Source organism: Heterodontus francisci, chromosome 1, assembly GCF_036365525.1.
Source record: "Heterodontus francisci isolate sHetFra1 chromosome 1, sHetFra1.hap1, whole genome shotgun sequence".
Classification (NCBI taxonomy): Eukaryota; Metazoa; Chordata; class Chondrichthyes; order Heterodontiformes; family Heterodontidae; genus Heterodontus; species Heterodontus francisci.
The window spans coordinates 25,406,869-25,421,020 of NC_090371.1; the positions used below are offsets into that span (position 1 = coordinate 25,406,869).

The 14,152-nt window shown below is 43.6% G+C and overlaps 1 protein-coding gene across 1 annotated transcript in view; it reads right to left on the bottom strand.

Annotated features, from left to right (window-relative positions):
- Positions 1-14,152, bottom strand: part of gfra4a (GDNF family receptor alpha 4a) — a 190,323-nt gene that overhangs the window by 58,679 nt on the left and 117,492 nt on the right. The window contains exons 3-4 of the mRNA XM_068028734.1: positions 13,968-14,048; positions 9,382-9,727 (exon numbers count right to left, since the gene is read on the bottom strand). Of these exons, the coding sequence (XP_067884835.1) occupies positions 9,382-9,727; positions 13,968-14,048 (427 nt within the window). The remainder of the gene's footprint in view (positions 1-9,381; positions 9,728-13,967; positions 14,049-14,152) is intronic.

Genomic DNA, 14,152 nt, shown 5'->3' on the forward strand with positions numbered 1-14,152 from the left:
CACTCGAGCCTGTTCCGCCATTCAACGCGATCACGGCTGAAATGCAACCTAACTCCATATACCTGCCCTTGTGTCATAAACCTTAATATATTTGGTTAACAAAAGTCTATCGATCTCAGATTTAAAATTAACAATTGACCCAGCGTCAACTGCCATTTGAAGAAGAGAGTTCCAAACTTCTACCACCCTTAGCATGTAGACGTGTTTCCTAATTTCACTCCACAAAGACCCGGCTCTAATTTTTAGGCTATGTCCCCTAGTCCTAGACTTCTCAACCAGCAAAAATAGTTTTTCTCTATCTACCTCTATCTAGTTCCCCTCAATATTCTGAAAACTCCAATCAAATCAAATATTAAGTTTCGATTTAAGTTGTCTTCTTTTCTATTATTTTTAGTCTTGGGTGTTGTCCCTTACCTATCTTTCTTAGTGAAAATGTGTTTTAGTCTTACTAGAAAATGTCATAAGATGGGGTCAGATGAAGAAGGCATTTAGCCCACTTGACCTCATTCTTCCAAAACCAACCCTACTACCTCTCCATCACACTTATAACAATCACCAAATTAGTCAGACAGGGCTTCAGTTTAATATCTCATCTGAAGGATGACACCTCTAAATGTGTGTCACTGCCTCAGTCCAGCATAGGGATCTGGTTGAGGTGTTTAAGAGAGTTAATTAAGGTGTTTTAAGATTATTAAAGAGTTTGATTTGGTTGGTAGAAACTATTTCCTTGGTGGGGGAGTCCAAACTGAGCTAGGCCATTCAGGCATGATGCTAGGAAGCATTTCTTCACACAGAAGGTAGTGGAAATCTGGAACTCTGTCCCCCAAATAGCTGATGATGATTGAAAAATTCAAACGGAGATAGATAGATATGCATTGCAAGATGAATCCTACCATGTGAATCAATAGAATTTATGGTACCTTTATACTGAGGCTTGGTACAGTCCAAGGTCTGAGAGAGCAATGACAAAATGACCAATACTTTCTACATTTCAACTTGGCTGCCACCCTTTAGAAAGTCGGGTCGATCCACAGTGGAGGTGACCCTAATGGTAGAAGGAAGAAGTGTGTTTTCATCTCCACCAAATCAAGGTAGGTCAAGAGAGTGCTGATACCAAGTAATATCAACACGTCCTGTTCCAGACAGGGAGATGGCAATGTGAAAGCAATGTTGGATTAACATAAGTGCACTGGTACTATTTGTCTACAAGTCATTGGGTTTAACAGCACAGGAAAGGGAAATGGGTCCCAAAGTATTAAAAGACATTCCTTTTTTTCCCCCCTGAGTTTCCCTGCGGCAGAGAAGTTAATAATTGGGGCACCTGAGTGAAAACCACATCATTCGGTCAGATCCATTCGTATTGACATTTCGAATCAATGTGTTTTAACACTGCCTGTCTTGATTAATTTGCATGAACTGTATGAGTTTGAATAGTATCTTGCACAATAGTGCAGTATAATTGCTTGATCCCTGACTGCTCCATTACACCCAGACATTACAAACATATATCCTTCCACACAGCCTGAAAGCTTTGTGAAACTTGTATATTAATATTATAATGAATAATTAACATTACATATAGGAATGAAGAATATGACTCACCACTGGCTCACTCACTTGCCTGCTGTAGGTGTCAGCCATGGCTCAGTTGGTAGCACTCTTACCTCTGAATCAGAAAGTTGTGAGTTCAAGTCCCCGTCCAGGAACTTAAGCACAAAATCTAGGCTGAGCGACTGCTGTACTGTTGAAGGCTCTGTCTGCCCTTTCAGGTGGATGTAAAATATTGTGTGGTGGTATTTTGAAGAAGAGCAAGGGGAAACCCACCCACCATGTCCTGGCCAATATTTTTCCCTCAATAACACCGACAAAACAGATTATCTGGTCATTAGTTGATGGGACCTTGCAGTACAATTTGCTGTGTTTCCTCATTGCAACAGTGACTGCACTTCAAAAGTACTTAATAGACTGTAAAGTGCTTTGTAATGCCCTGTGGTCATGAAAGGCACCATATAGATACAAGTCTTTCTTTTTCCTTTTGTTGTCTGGGACCAAGCCCTATGATCAGATGCTTCCATATTCAATATGCCATGCGTGCTGAAATAGCTGATCTGAGTCAGGGCTTTAGTTGGGGCACCATGACTGGCCTTGAATCCTTGAACTAAGGAGGGGAAAATTCATTCAAGGATGCAGCCCCTGATCATCATCTATTGAACCTTCCTGGATAGTGGTTAGGGCAGGATTGGGCTTAGCTTTGATTATTTGGCTCAGAGACGATTCCGTCTATTGTTATTTCCTATTGAAACTCACACGTGAAGTATTAAAGAGTGTGTAGCATGGATCAGCACGATCAGGAGACGAGGAAAGAAAACTCTGAAAGCAGAGGGACGATACCCAGCTCTACCTCATCAGCACGTCCCTTGACTCCTCCACTAGTCCTAAATTATCAGACTGCATGTTCAAAATTCAGTCCTAGATGAACAGACATTTCCTCTAATATTGGGAGAACCAAAACCACTGTTTTCAGTCCCTGCTACAAACTCCACTCCCTAGCCACTGACCCCATTCCCTTTCTCTGCCACCTGTCTAAGGCTGAAAAAGACTGTTCACAACCTTGGTGTCATATTTGACCCCAACATGAGCTTTCAACTACATATTCGCTCCTCGATGAACATCACCCGACGCTGCCCGTCTCAGCTCATCGGCTGCTGAAACCCTCATCCATGCCTTTGTTACCTCCCACATTCTACCGTCTGTAAACTTGAGGTCATCCAAAATTCTGCTTCCCGCGTCCTTACTCGCATCAAATCCCGTCCACCCATCACCCCTGTGCTCGCTGACCTAGATTGGCTCCCAGTTAAGCAATGCCTTGCTTTTAAAATTCTCATCCTTATTTTCAAATTCCTCAATGGCCTCATCCCTCCCTATCTCTGTAATCCCCCTCAAACCCTACAACCCTCCATGATACCTGCGCTCCTCTAATTCTGGCCTCTTGTGCATCCCCGATTTTAATTGCTCTACCATTGGTGCCCGTGCCTTCAGCTGCCTCGATCCTAAGCTGTGGAATTCCTTCCCTAAACCTTCCCACTTTTCTTTCCTCCTTTAACACACTCCTTAAAACCTACGTCTTTGGTCATCTACCCTAATATCTCCAATGAAGTGTCTTTGGACTTTATATTACATTAAAGGTGCTATATAGATATAAATTGTTGTCAGGCAGACTTCTGAAATTTGTGGCATTTCAGTTTTGAACTGATGGTGTTAGCTTCAGATGAGAACATTCATCTCCTGCCAATTCTAATGAGCTACAGGCAGCAGAAGGAAAGGGGAACATATCCACTCTGTAAAGTGGATATGGGGTTGCAGTAGGGGCAGCTACATGTAGACCTTAGCAGCTTGGGATTAGGGAGAGGAAAAAGAAGCCAATATTCCTGCTCCTGATCACCTATCCAGTATAGGAATTCAGTAGTTGTAACAAGGATATCCAGCAAATTTGCAGGATTAGGTGATCCAAGCCTTCATTGGTGCGCACATTCTGTTTTAACCATTTCCCCCTTATATTGCTGCTCATCATTATGTCATCACATTGAGAAGGTGAAGGACCAAGGCTTCACCAAGATACCAACAGGGTGAAAAGTAGTGGAAAGGAAAGTGGGATGAATCAAAAAAGTTAGAATCAGGTGTAGCCATACCTGGGTTTTAAAAGCCTCTTGATTGTAGAAAGCAAGATTAAAAGAGATAAGAAATCCCACAGTTTTGAGGTTGTGGGGAACAGTAACTTGTAATAAAAAGTAACTGTAGGAGTTGTTCATATTTTGCCAGTAGACGGAGTTGACCTACTCCTGGGGAATGATTTGGCCGGAGCGAAAGTAGTAGCTTCTCCAGTAGTCGTGGAAAAACCAAGTGAAGTTAAAGAAACAGAACAGTTACAGGAAAAGGTTCCAGGAATTTTTCCTTCATGTGTATTAACCCGAGCAAAGGCTAAACAAGTTCCATTGTCAGAGGTAAAATTGGCACCACAGCCAGATAGCCGAATATCTGAAACTTTCTTTGGGGATTTGGATAATCCAAAGGAAATGTTTAATAAGTCTCCTCTGATCACGATCAGCAAGCTGATCCAGAGTTAAAGTGGCACAATCAGCTCTAAAAGAAGCTGAGGCAAAAGGAGTTCCAGAAGGCTATTATATTAAAAATGGGATTCTGATGAGGAAGTGGAGACCCCCTCACAGACCTGCGGACAAAGAATAGACTGTATTTCATCATATAGTGGTACCGCCAAAGGATCACCAGGAACTATTAAGGATAGCGCATGAAATTCCTATAGCAGAACATGTGGGGATCCGGAAGACCCAATCACATATAAGTCAACATTTTTACTGACCAGGTCTTTCCAAGGACATGGTGCAGTTTAGTAAAATGTGCCATACATGCCAGATTGTGGGAAAATTGCAACCTGCCAGAAAACTGGCACCTCTAATTCTCATACCAGTCTTTGGGGAACCATTTAGTAGGGTATTGGCAGATTGTGTAGACCTTTACCAAAAACAAAAGCAGGATATCAATATAGACTCTCTATTTTGGATATGGCTACTTGGTTCCCAGAGACCATTCCCTTGAGAACAATTTCTGCTAAGGTAGTGGTAGAGAAGTTAACCCAGTTCTTCGCTAGATATGGATTACCGATTGAGATTCAGTAGGATTAAGGTTCCAATTTTATGTCTAAAATTTTTTAGGAAGTTATGAGTAAGTTGAGTATAACACAGTTAACATACAAACATAAGAATTAGGAGCAGGAGTAGGCCACTTGATCCTTTGAACCTGCTCCACCATTCAATAAGTTCATGGCTGAACTGATTACTCCACATTTCCACCTACCCCCAATAGAACACAGATTTTAGAGCTCGGGAGCAGTGTGAAGCAGCTCAGGGCGGTAATTGGTGAGTCTGAACTGAACATAAGAGAAGGAAATCGAAAAATGATTGGGAGGTGACATCACAGGACCAGGAGCTAATTGGAGTAAGCACACTGCCATACTCTTAATTTAATCTAAATTAATCAAGTAAGACATCATTCAGTAACTAGTATAAAAACAAAACTAAAGACAATTTGATGATTTATCAATCGGATTGAGGGGATTATTTTAAAGTCTTCAGCAAACCACTCACAGACACAAGGAGCTTTAGAAAGGTACCACCAGACCCTCAAAATGATGATCAGGGCATACTATCATGAATATCCCCATGGTTGGGATAAAGGGTTAGAATTTCTTTTGTTTGCCATGAGGGATTCACCTACTGAAGTTACTGGTTTTAGCCCTTTTGAATTAGTTTATGGACATAAGATAAGTAAAGAAAGATTTTTAGAATACATGTGCTAGATTATGTATCCGTGTTCCGGGAACGGCTCACAAAAGCTTGCAAAGTGGCTCAGGAACATCTTAAAGCTTCCCAAACAACCATGAAGAAATGGGCAGACAAACATGCCAAGACCCGAACATTTCAGCTCGGGAATGAGATGTTAGTAATACTGCCTTTACAGGGTGAACCATTGGCCCATATAAAGTGGTCAAGAGAATTGGTAAAGTAAATTATTTGATTGGATAAGGTAGTCAAGAAGGCATACGGCATGCTTGCCTTCATCGGTCGGGGCATAGAGTATAAAAATTGGCAAGTCATGCTGCAGCTGTACAGAACCTTAGTTAGGCTGCACTTAGAATATTGCATGCAATTCTGGTCGCCACACTACCAGAAGGATGTGGAGGCTTTGGAGAGGGTACAGAAGAGGTTTACCAGGATGTTGCCTGGTCTGGAGGGCATTAGCTATGAGGAGAGGTTGGATAAACTTGGATTATTTTCACTGGAACGACAGAGGTGGAGGGGCGACATGAGTTTTACCAAGTTGAGTGGCATGGACAGAGTGGATAGTCAAAAGCTTTTTCCCAGGGTGGAAGAGTCAGTTACTAGGGGACATAGATTTAAGGTGCAAGGGGCAAAGTTTAGAGGGGATGTGTGAGGCAAGTTTTTTATACAGAGGGTGGTGAGTGCCTGGAACTTGCTGCTGGGGGAGGTGGAAGCAGGTACGATAGTGACGTTTAAGAGGCATCTTGACAAATACATGAATAGGATGGGAATAGAGGGATACGGACCCCGGAATTGCGCAAGGTTTCAGTTTAGACAGGCATCATGATTGGCACAGGCTTGGAGGGCCGAATGGCCTGTTCCTGTGCTGTACTGTTCTTTGTTCTTTGACACCAAAAAAGATATTCAACAGTAGAAAAAGAAATCCTAGGCTTACTATTAGCTCTTAAGCATTGTCAGGCAACCCTCCCCCACCTGCCAAGACTGAGGCACACATTATTTCGCCACATGAACAAAAACTTAACATTGTAAGCCCTGACTGGAAGGACATTTGCATAGTACCAGACAATGTTGAAACAATGGGGACCCAGCAGTTGCTGCCCCAATACAAAGAAGTGGTCAAACCAGTTTTAGTCACATGAACTGTATAAAAAGGGAGAGAACTTCCAAGGAGTGAAGAGAACTTACAAGGACAGAAAAGAATTCCTAAGGAAGAAGACCAAACCCAGCTCAGATTTCCAGCATCTCTCTAAAAGCCCCTGAGAAGTCCAGTGTCAACTCATCTTGTCTCCTGTATTTGAAGAAAAGCCTGCCAAATTAATTCTCAACGCTGCCTGAAAAGAACTGTTCTAAAAGATTCCAGTGACCCATCTATGTGTACGCGGAGGCCAGACTTTATGCCAGTTTTGGAACTCAACATATCTCATCTGCTGTTTCTTCAAAAATGAGCAACTATTCAGCCCAAGCATTTTTTCATCTGTAATAGAGCTCTAAAAACAAAAATCCTTTTTTTTCCAGTTAACTGGTGTGTGTGTGTGTTGGTAAAAAGGGAACTTTAATATTTCAATCTGTGTGTTTATGCTTTACCTCATTACTGGTTAAGACTTGTTTTATAATAAACTGATAATTTTGTTGTTTATTAAAGAAACCTGGTTGGTATGTTTTATTTTGGGATACAAATAGAATCTATGATTGACCGTATCAGTAAGTGGGAAAAAATTTAAATATGTGTTGCGAACCATGGAGAAGTGGAACTAGAATAAACAGTGCACTCCTCCCGCCTCAGTTGTAACAATATGACGCTCACAGATAGATAATGGCTACTTGGGCAAGGTACCAGAAGGTACCCCTCTCCCTGTGGAAACCTGATCAGCAATCAATGTCTTCTGGAGATGAAGAAAGATAAGAAAAATTAACATGAGAAAAAGAAGCCTTCTTATATATTCCAACAATGATACTACTGACAGTACCAGGTTGGAAAAGATCACCTCAGTTCACCTAACCATCCCAGAGTTCAAAAATAAAATACATAGTTGACTACCCAGAGCCCATTCAAATAATTTTCTCACCAAATGTCTGTCCCTCTCCCTCTCAAAAAAATAAGGGTGCTGTCAGCTTAAATTGCCACTTCCAATGAGCAACAAGTGGAAGGCCCCTCCCAGTGCTGTGCTCAAATAGGAAGATGATTAACAGGTTTGAGTGTGCGAAGTGTATCACTCAGAACTGCCTTTTAGGTGAATTCGGGATGACACAGGATCCTTTCACCTTCAATACCTGGGTTAGAGAATTTTTCATTGCCAGTCCTGTAATCTCTTCTGTTTTGGGGTTAAATCTACATGTTTACCAAAGTGGGAGTTGCCAGCATTGGTACCCAGAATCAGCATCAAGCATTTCGGGTTGGGTTTAGCACAGATTGTACAGAGGTTGAACAAGAACAAAGAACAGTACAGCACAGGAACAGGCCATTCGACCCTCCAAGACTGCGCCGATCTTGATGCCTGTCTAAACTAAAACCTTATGCACTTCCGGGGACCGTATCCCTCTATTCCCATCCTATTCATGTATTTGTCAAGAAGCCTCTTAAATGTCGCTATCGTACCTGCTTCCACCACCACCACCCCTGGCAGCACGTTCCAGGCACTCACCACCCTCTGTGTAAAGAACTTGCCTCGCACATCCCCTCTAAACTGTGCCCCCCGCACCTTAAACCTATGTCCCCTAGTAACTGACTCTTCCACCCTGGGAAAAAGCTTCTGACTATCCACTCTGTCCATGCCACTCATAACTTTGTAAACCTCTATCATGTCGCCCCTCCACCTCTGTCGTTCCAGTGAAAATAATCCGGGTTCATCCAACCTCTCCTCATAGCTAATGCCCTCCAGACCAGGCAACATCCTGGTAAACCTCTTCTGTACCCTCTCCAAAGCCTCCACGTCCTTCTGGTAGTGTGGCGACCAGAATTGCACGCAATATTCTAAGTGTGGCCTAACTAAAGTTCTGTACAGCTGCAACATGACTTGCCAATTTTTATACTCTATGCCCCAACCGATGAAGGCAAGCATGCCGTATGCCTTCTTGACTACCTTATCCACCTGCGTTGCCACTTTCAGTGATCTGTGGACCTGTACGCCCAGATCTCTCTGCCTGTCAATACTCCTAAGGGTTCTGCCATTTACTGTATACTTCCCACCTGCATTAGATCTTCCAAAATGCATTACCTCACATTTGTCCGGATTAAATTCCATCTGCCATTTCTCCGCCCAAGTCTCCAACCGATCTCTATCCTGCTATATCCTCTGACAATCCTCATCATTATCCGCAACTCCACCAACCTTTGTGTTGTCCGCAAACTTACCAATCAGACCAGCTACATTTTCCTCCAAATCATTTATATATATTACAAACAGCAAAGGTCCCAGCACTGATCCCTGCGGAACACCAGTAGTCACAGCCCTCCATTTAGAAAAGCACCCTTCCACTGCTACTCTCTGTCTTCTATGGCAGAGCCAGTTCTGCATCCATCTTGCCAGCTCACCTCTGGAGCTAGCTTACAATTTCCCTACAACATGTTGTTGCTCCAGCTTTGTTACATCAATCCTTATTACTGCATCAGTGTGAAATTTTGTATTTCCCATACCAGACTCTGTGTCTGTTTCAATGAGGTTTTCAATTTAATGCCAAATTAGAGGCAATTTTATGCTTCTCCTTGAGCTGTGTTAACATTGTACTAACTTTGTTTCATGCAGAAGCCTTACAGCTGGCAGAGATAGGACACCTTAAATCCTTCTAACTGGACTGGATTCTACCTCTGATCCGCTAGGTGAAAGGCAAGTGGGGGTCACTTAATTATGAATGATAATGTAAAACAGCAACCCCTTATACACCACTTTATTTACATTAAAGCCAAATGAGGGAAGTGGTGCAAAATGGGCTGACCCATTTTAGGCTACTGCACAAAGTCAATATGTACCACAGTATGTGCTAACGCACCCTGAGTTAACCAGTCTGCAAGCTTCAATCTCTTTACCTGCAAACAACATTCATTTTGCATGACTCCAGCAAAGTCAAGCAGTTCTGCTTCTCCTTAACGTAATAGGAACATGATGGGACGATGGTTTGCCTTCTGCGCTCCGCGCACGCCGTGTCCTCGCATGGGCAGAAGAGCAGCTCGTGCGTGAACTCGACGGGGACGCGGTCGAAGAATTTGCGGAGGGCCTTGTGGCACTTGGGGTGGTTGCAGGTCTCGGACTTGCTGGACCGCTTGATGCAGGAGGAGACGTACTCCGTCCGTAACTTCTGGCATGACTCGTCCACGTTGCAGGCTTTGGCTGCGTCCAGGCAGCGGTTGGCCCGTGTGACGCCGATATCAGATCCTGTGAAACCAATTGGACAAACATTGAACCTTCCTATAGACCTTGTGGTAATTGAAGTGACAATGTCCAACAATCAAAGACACAATGCAGAGACAGGAAATTACCTTATAAGGTCCCCAGTGAATGACAACATCCAGGTTGACAAACAAAGACTTGAACTAATGCAGCAACTGACCAAGTCTCTTTGAAACATCTCAAAGGTGCTGTGAATTGCTCAGAACTGGCATCACGTTTGTTATGATGTGGCAGCCATGTTGTGCACAGCAAGATACCACAAACAGCATTGAAATGAATGACTGGTTAATCGACTCTTTTTATTAGCTGCTGTAGGGGAGGAGATGAGATGAATAAAGAATGAAGAAGCCGAAACCTGAGCTTGAGATGGCTGTAGATTGTAGGAGGGAAAACAAGACAGAGGGAGAGGAGGTGTCCTTCCATTCTGAGGGTCATTACTCCAATGCTAAGTGCCAAGAGGCCAGAGGGCGAGTATAGAGTCTTCTTAGGGCAATACCAGACTAAATAATGGAACAGCTCTTGGCAATCAAAACACAGGATCTTTAAAGAGGGACTACAGAGACAGCAGAATTATACTGAGAATTATGTTCTTATGTTCATACCATGGTTTTCTGAAAGGGAACCCTGTTGCTTGCAATGTGTCTTAATGGCTTTGTACACAGGCAACCTGGGTCTTAATTACGCCAGTGCTGCCACATTTCACCTTCAGGAATGCACTGCAAAAGCGCACACTGAGGCAAGTGTGATGTCACGACCCTTCCCTTGGCAGCCACCTGTGCTTCTCTGAAATCTCCGCCAGCAAGCTGACAAAACCTTATTCATGAGGAAAAGAATTAAAAGTCTAAATGCTTCAATCTCTGGTTGTATCACTCTGCTGTCTCTGTAATCTCTCTTTAATTTGCATTTATATAGTGCCTTTAACCTGATGAAAAACATCCTGAGACATTTTGCTGGAGCATAATCAGCCAATAGTTAACACTGAGCCAAAGAAGGAATCATTAGGGCAGGCGACCAGAAGCTTGGCCACAAAGGTAGGTTTTAAGGAGTGCCTTAAAGGAGGATAGAGAGGCAGAGTGGTTTAGGGAGAGAATTCCAGAGTTTAAGGCCTGGGCAGCTGAAGGCATGGCCATCAATGGTGGGGTGAAGGAAGTAGGGATGGACAAGAGGATTGCAGTGCTAGCAGGAGGGCAGCATCTGGGGTATTACAATTAGCTGCCTTATCCCTGGTCTAGAGAGAGGAAAAACAACCAGGATTGTTACTCCTGGACCTGAATTCTCCATCTATTGGTGGGTTTGCACTGGGGCCGTCCTAAAGTGAAATTGTGTTTAATGCACTGTGATTTTCTCCCAGAACCCTCATTAGCCATAAAGTACAGTTTGGAGGTCAGTACACTTCTTCGTTAACTCACTGCCACTGGGGAGAGGGGCACACAGTTCTGGTGCTGTCTTTAAGTGGCTGCAGCCAATTAGAAGGCAACCTCACTTGTCAGCAAGATGGCAGAAGGAACTGGAAAGACCCTCAGCTTTTCTGATGTGCCACTTGGAGGTGCTGTCGGCATCACTGAGAGTTAGGAGGGACTGCCTGAGGGGCACTCAGTGCAGCAGGCCCCAAAGGAAGGTGGTGAAAGCTGTCTGGAAGGAGGTGACAGAGAAATCATTGCAACATCCACCATTCCAAAAAGTGCTGCAGAAAGAGTTTCATTGATCCCACAAAAGTGGCCACACTACATTAAGGCCAATACACATTCCCTACCACTCAGACAACAGTACTCAGTGCCTGGGAAATTCAGGGAAACTCAGTTTTGCTAAGGGCAATCTCTTCAAATAGTAAAGCACCTTCTACTACTGAAAACCACTCTCTCAGTTCTGTGCCTGCCACAAAGGCTTCTGCTCGTCTTCAAGAACACTTCTTTTATAAGCTCATGACATCTCATCATCATTGCATGCGGGGCCTCATAGAGGGCAAATCCTCATGACACTCAGAGGCCTGTAACATTGTTTTCTCTCCCTGCACAGGAAAAAAAGGCCATTGAAGAGCAACCAAGGGATGAAACAGATGGATAGGAGAGCCTGTAGGAGAGGGTGAGGTTGGAGGCTAAGTGGCAAGAGAAGGTTGATAAAAGCTGTGTAAGTCATCACAGTCAGTGTCTTGCACTTTCCTTAAAGATTTGCAATGTCGTTGCACTCACCCACTATTTCTTCAGGGACAAGACTTTGCTGCATGCACAGCTAAACAAGAGGAGGAAGAGGCCAGCCACTCCAGGGACCCCCCCAGGCACTTGCAGATCAAAAGCTGTGCTATATTCTTACCACCTCTATCCTGGCACTTTACATGTGAAGCACCAGTGGATAACCCTCACAAGGAATCGTTAGACAGGGTTGTAATTGGGATAGTCACTGAGCACTAGCGAGAATGAGAACCTGGGGGCGGAACAGAGTTCCTCCACAGAGGGAAAAAGAAAAAAATTCACCCTTGGTTGAACTGCCTGAATGTCCCATATCTCAGGGGCTCAGTCTGCAAAAGAAGAATGGTTCAAGAGCATTGATCTCAAGTCAAGGCAGTGAAGACAGTTTCCACGAACATGGTTGAGTTAATGGAGGAGTCCACCACCACATCTCAAACATATTGCAGGAAGTTTCTCACGACCTGCAGAATACCCTGGAGACTGTGAAAGCCCAGGAACTTACTGCAACATCAAGATACCAGGAGGAACTTCTAAGGACGTTGGTGTCTCCCGGAGTGGCAACTGCCAATACTTCAATAGATACTTTGTACAGTGCACCTTCACTGGGCTTCCAAGACCTCACTAGGACTATTTAGTCTGTTATACTTCTGAGTATGTGCCCAGTTACAGTGGGCCACAAGGAGTAGACACAGTTGCCACGGTCTCTCCAGGGTCTGGCACCCCTTTCTGCTGTAAGCACCAGGCTGTCAGAAGCTGGTCCCTGAGTCACGTCAGGAATGTAAGGCTCCAATGGGAGACCCATCCCAGCCACCCACCACTCAACCTTATGATACTTAGGGAGCACCTCATAGGAGTAGAAGATTAGGAACAAGAGCAAGTTAGCTGGAGGTTAGTCATATTGTTAATAGTAGAAAGAAATAATCTATTTTATGTGTACTTCTTGTTGAATGTTGTTTCAAATAAAGGCATCTTGATCACATAGTTATGAGTTCATTTCTGTATCTGCTTTCAACTTTTGTGAGTGAGGTGTTGGCATGAGAAATGTAGACTTCTGCCTTACGAAGGGCATCGACAGAATTTTTAGGAAGTGAAGGACTTTGTGAGGGAGTGTCATGGGGGAACAGGTAAATATGGTTATTTTATTTGGGGGTCAGTCTTGAATTATTGAAAGTTCTTGGCTCTCATTTGTGCTGTCCTGCTCCAGCAGCTGGCTGCTCTGTTCCACTCCTTCATCTTGTGCACTGACCTCATGCTGTGGTGATACCTCAGTGAGCTCTTCCTGATCAATGGATCCTGGTGAGTGATTAGCAATGTATAGGGAAGAGATATCTTTGGGAATGTCTGACTCTGAGAACTTTCAATCTAGCCTCTTCCATGTGTTCATCCTCCTTTTCATAATATCAAAATAAAGGTATTCCCATTGGGAAATACATCTTTAGAAGTCAAAGCAATATTCTGATCTGCACAGAGTATAGTTAACAGCAAAAGTCCTGACCGAACCCCAAAAGAACCAACAGATCACTATGCAGACAAAGAAGCAAAAGGGTACTTTCCGTAGCAGTACACATAATGTCCTCCTCAATGTAGCGTCTGCCTCAGGGTTACCTTGCAGACTTTGAATGGGAATGAACTGGGAGTGAGTCAAAGAGGCTAGCCATACCCACTTGACCACATTCAAATGTAATAGAATGGGCTTGGTGTAGGCCTTAAAGGGAACTGGAATTTTGTTGGATGAATTCAACTTTTTGTTTTCTTTTGCTGGATTTGAGATGGTATCTTTAAGAATGCATTTTTCTGTTTACTGCCAGATGCACCCTACCCTACTCTGAAAGGGACAAATCCGGACCCTGATCTATACTCAATTTCCCCTGCTGAAAAGTGTGCTGGTATAGAGTATGGAGTGGTGGGGAGCTAGTGGTACAATTCAGTGCTGCTGGCTTTCCCCACATTAGAATTGTCCTAAACAGACCCAATCAAATTCTCGAGACTGTGTCTAGAGGCACTGCAGAACCTATCTATTCAATAGTTAGGAGACTCACCTGCTGTTATTGAGGCCAGTCTTGCATAGTCATACCCCCTCTTGCTGGGCTCATAGGGTGAGCTATCATCCATTTCCTCACCTGCAAACCGAAGGATTAACAACATTATGTTCACATCTGTCTGTTTCAGTCAATTTATCTTTTTCGATCCCGCTCAGCATTTAAATGGGATAAAATGCAATGGC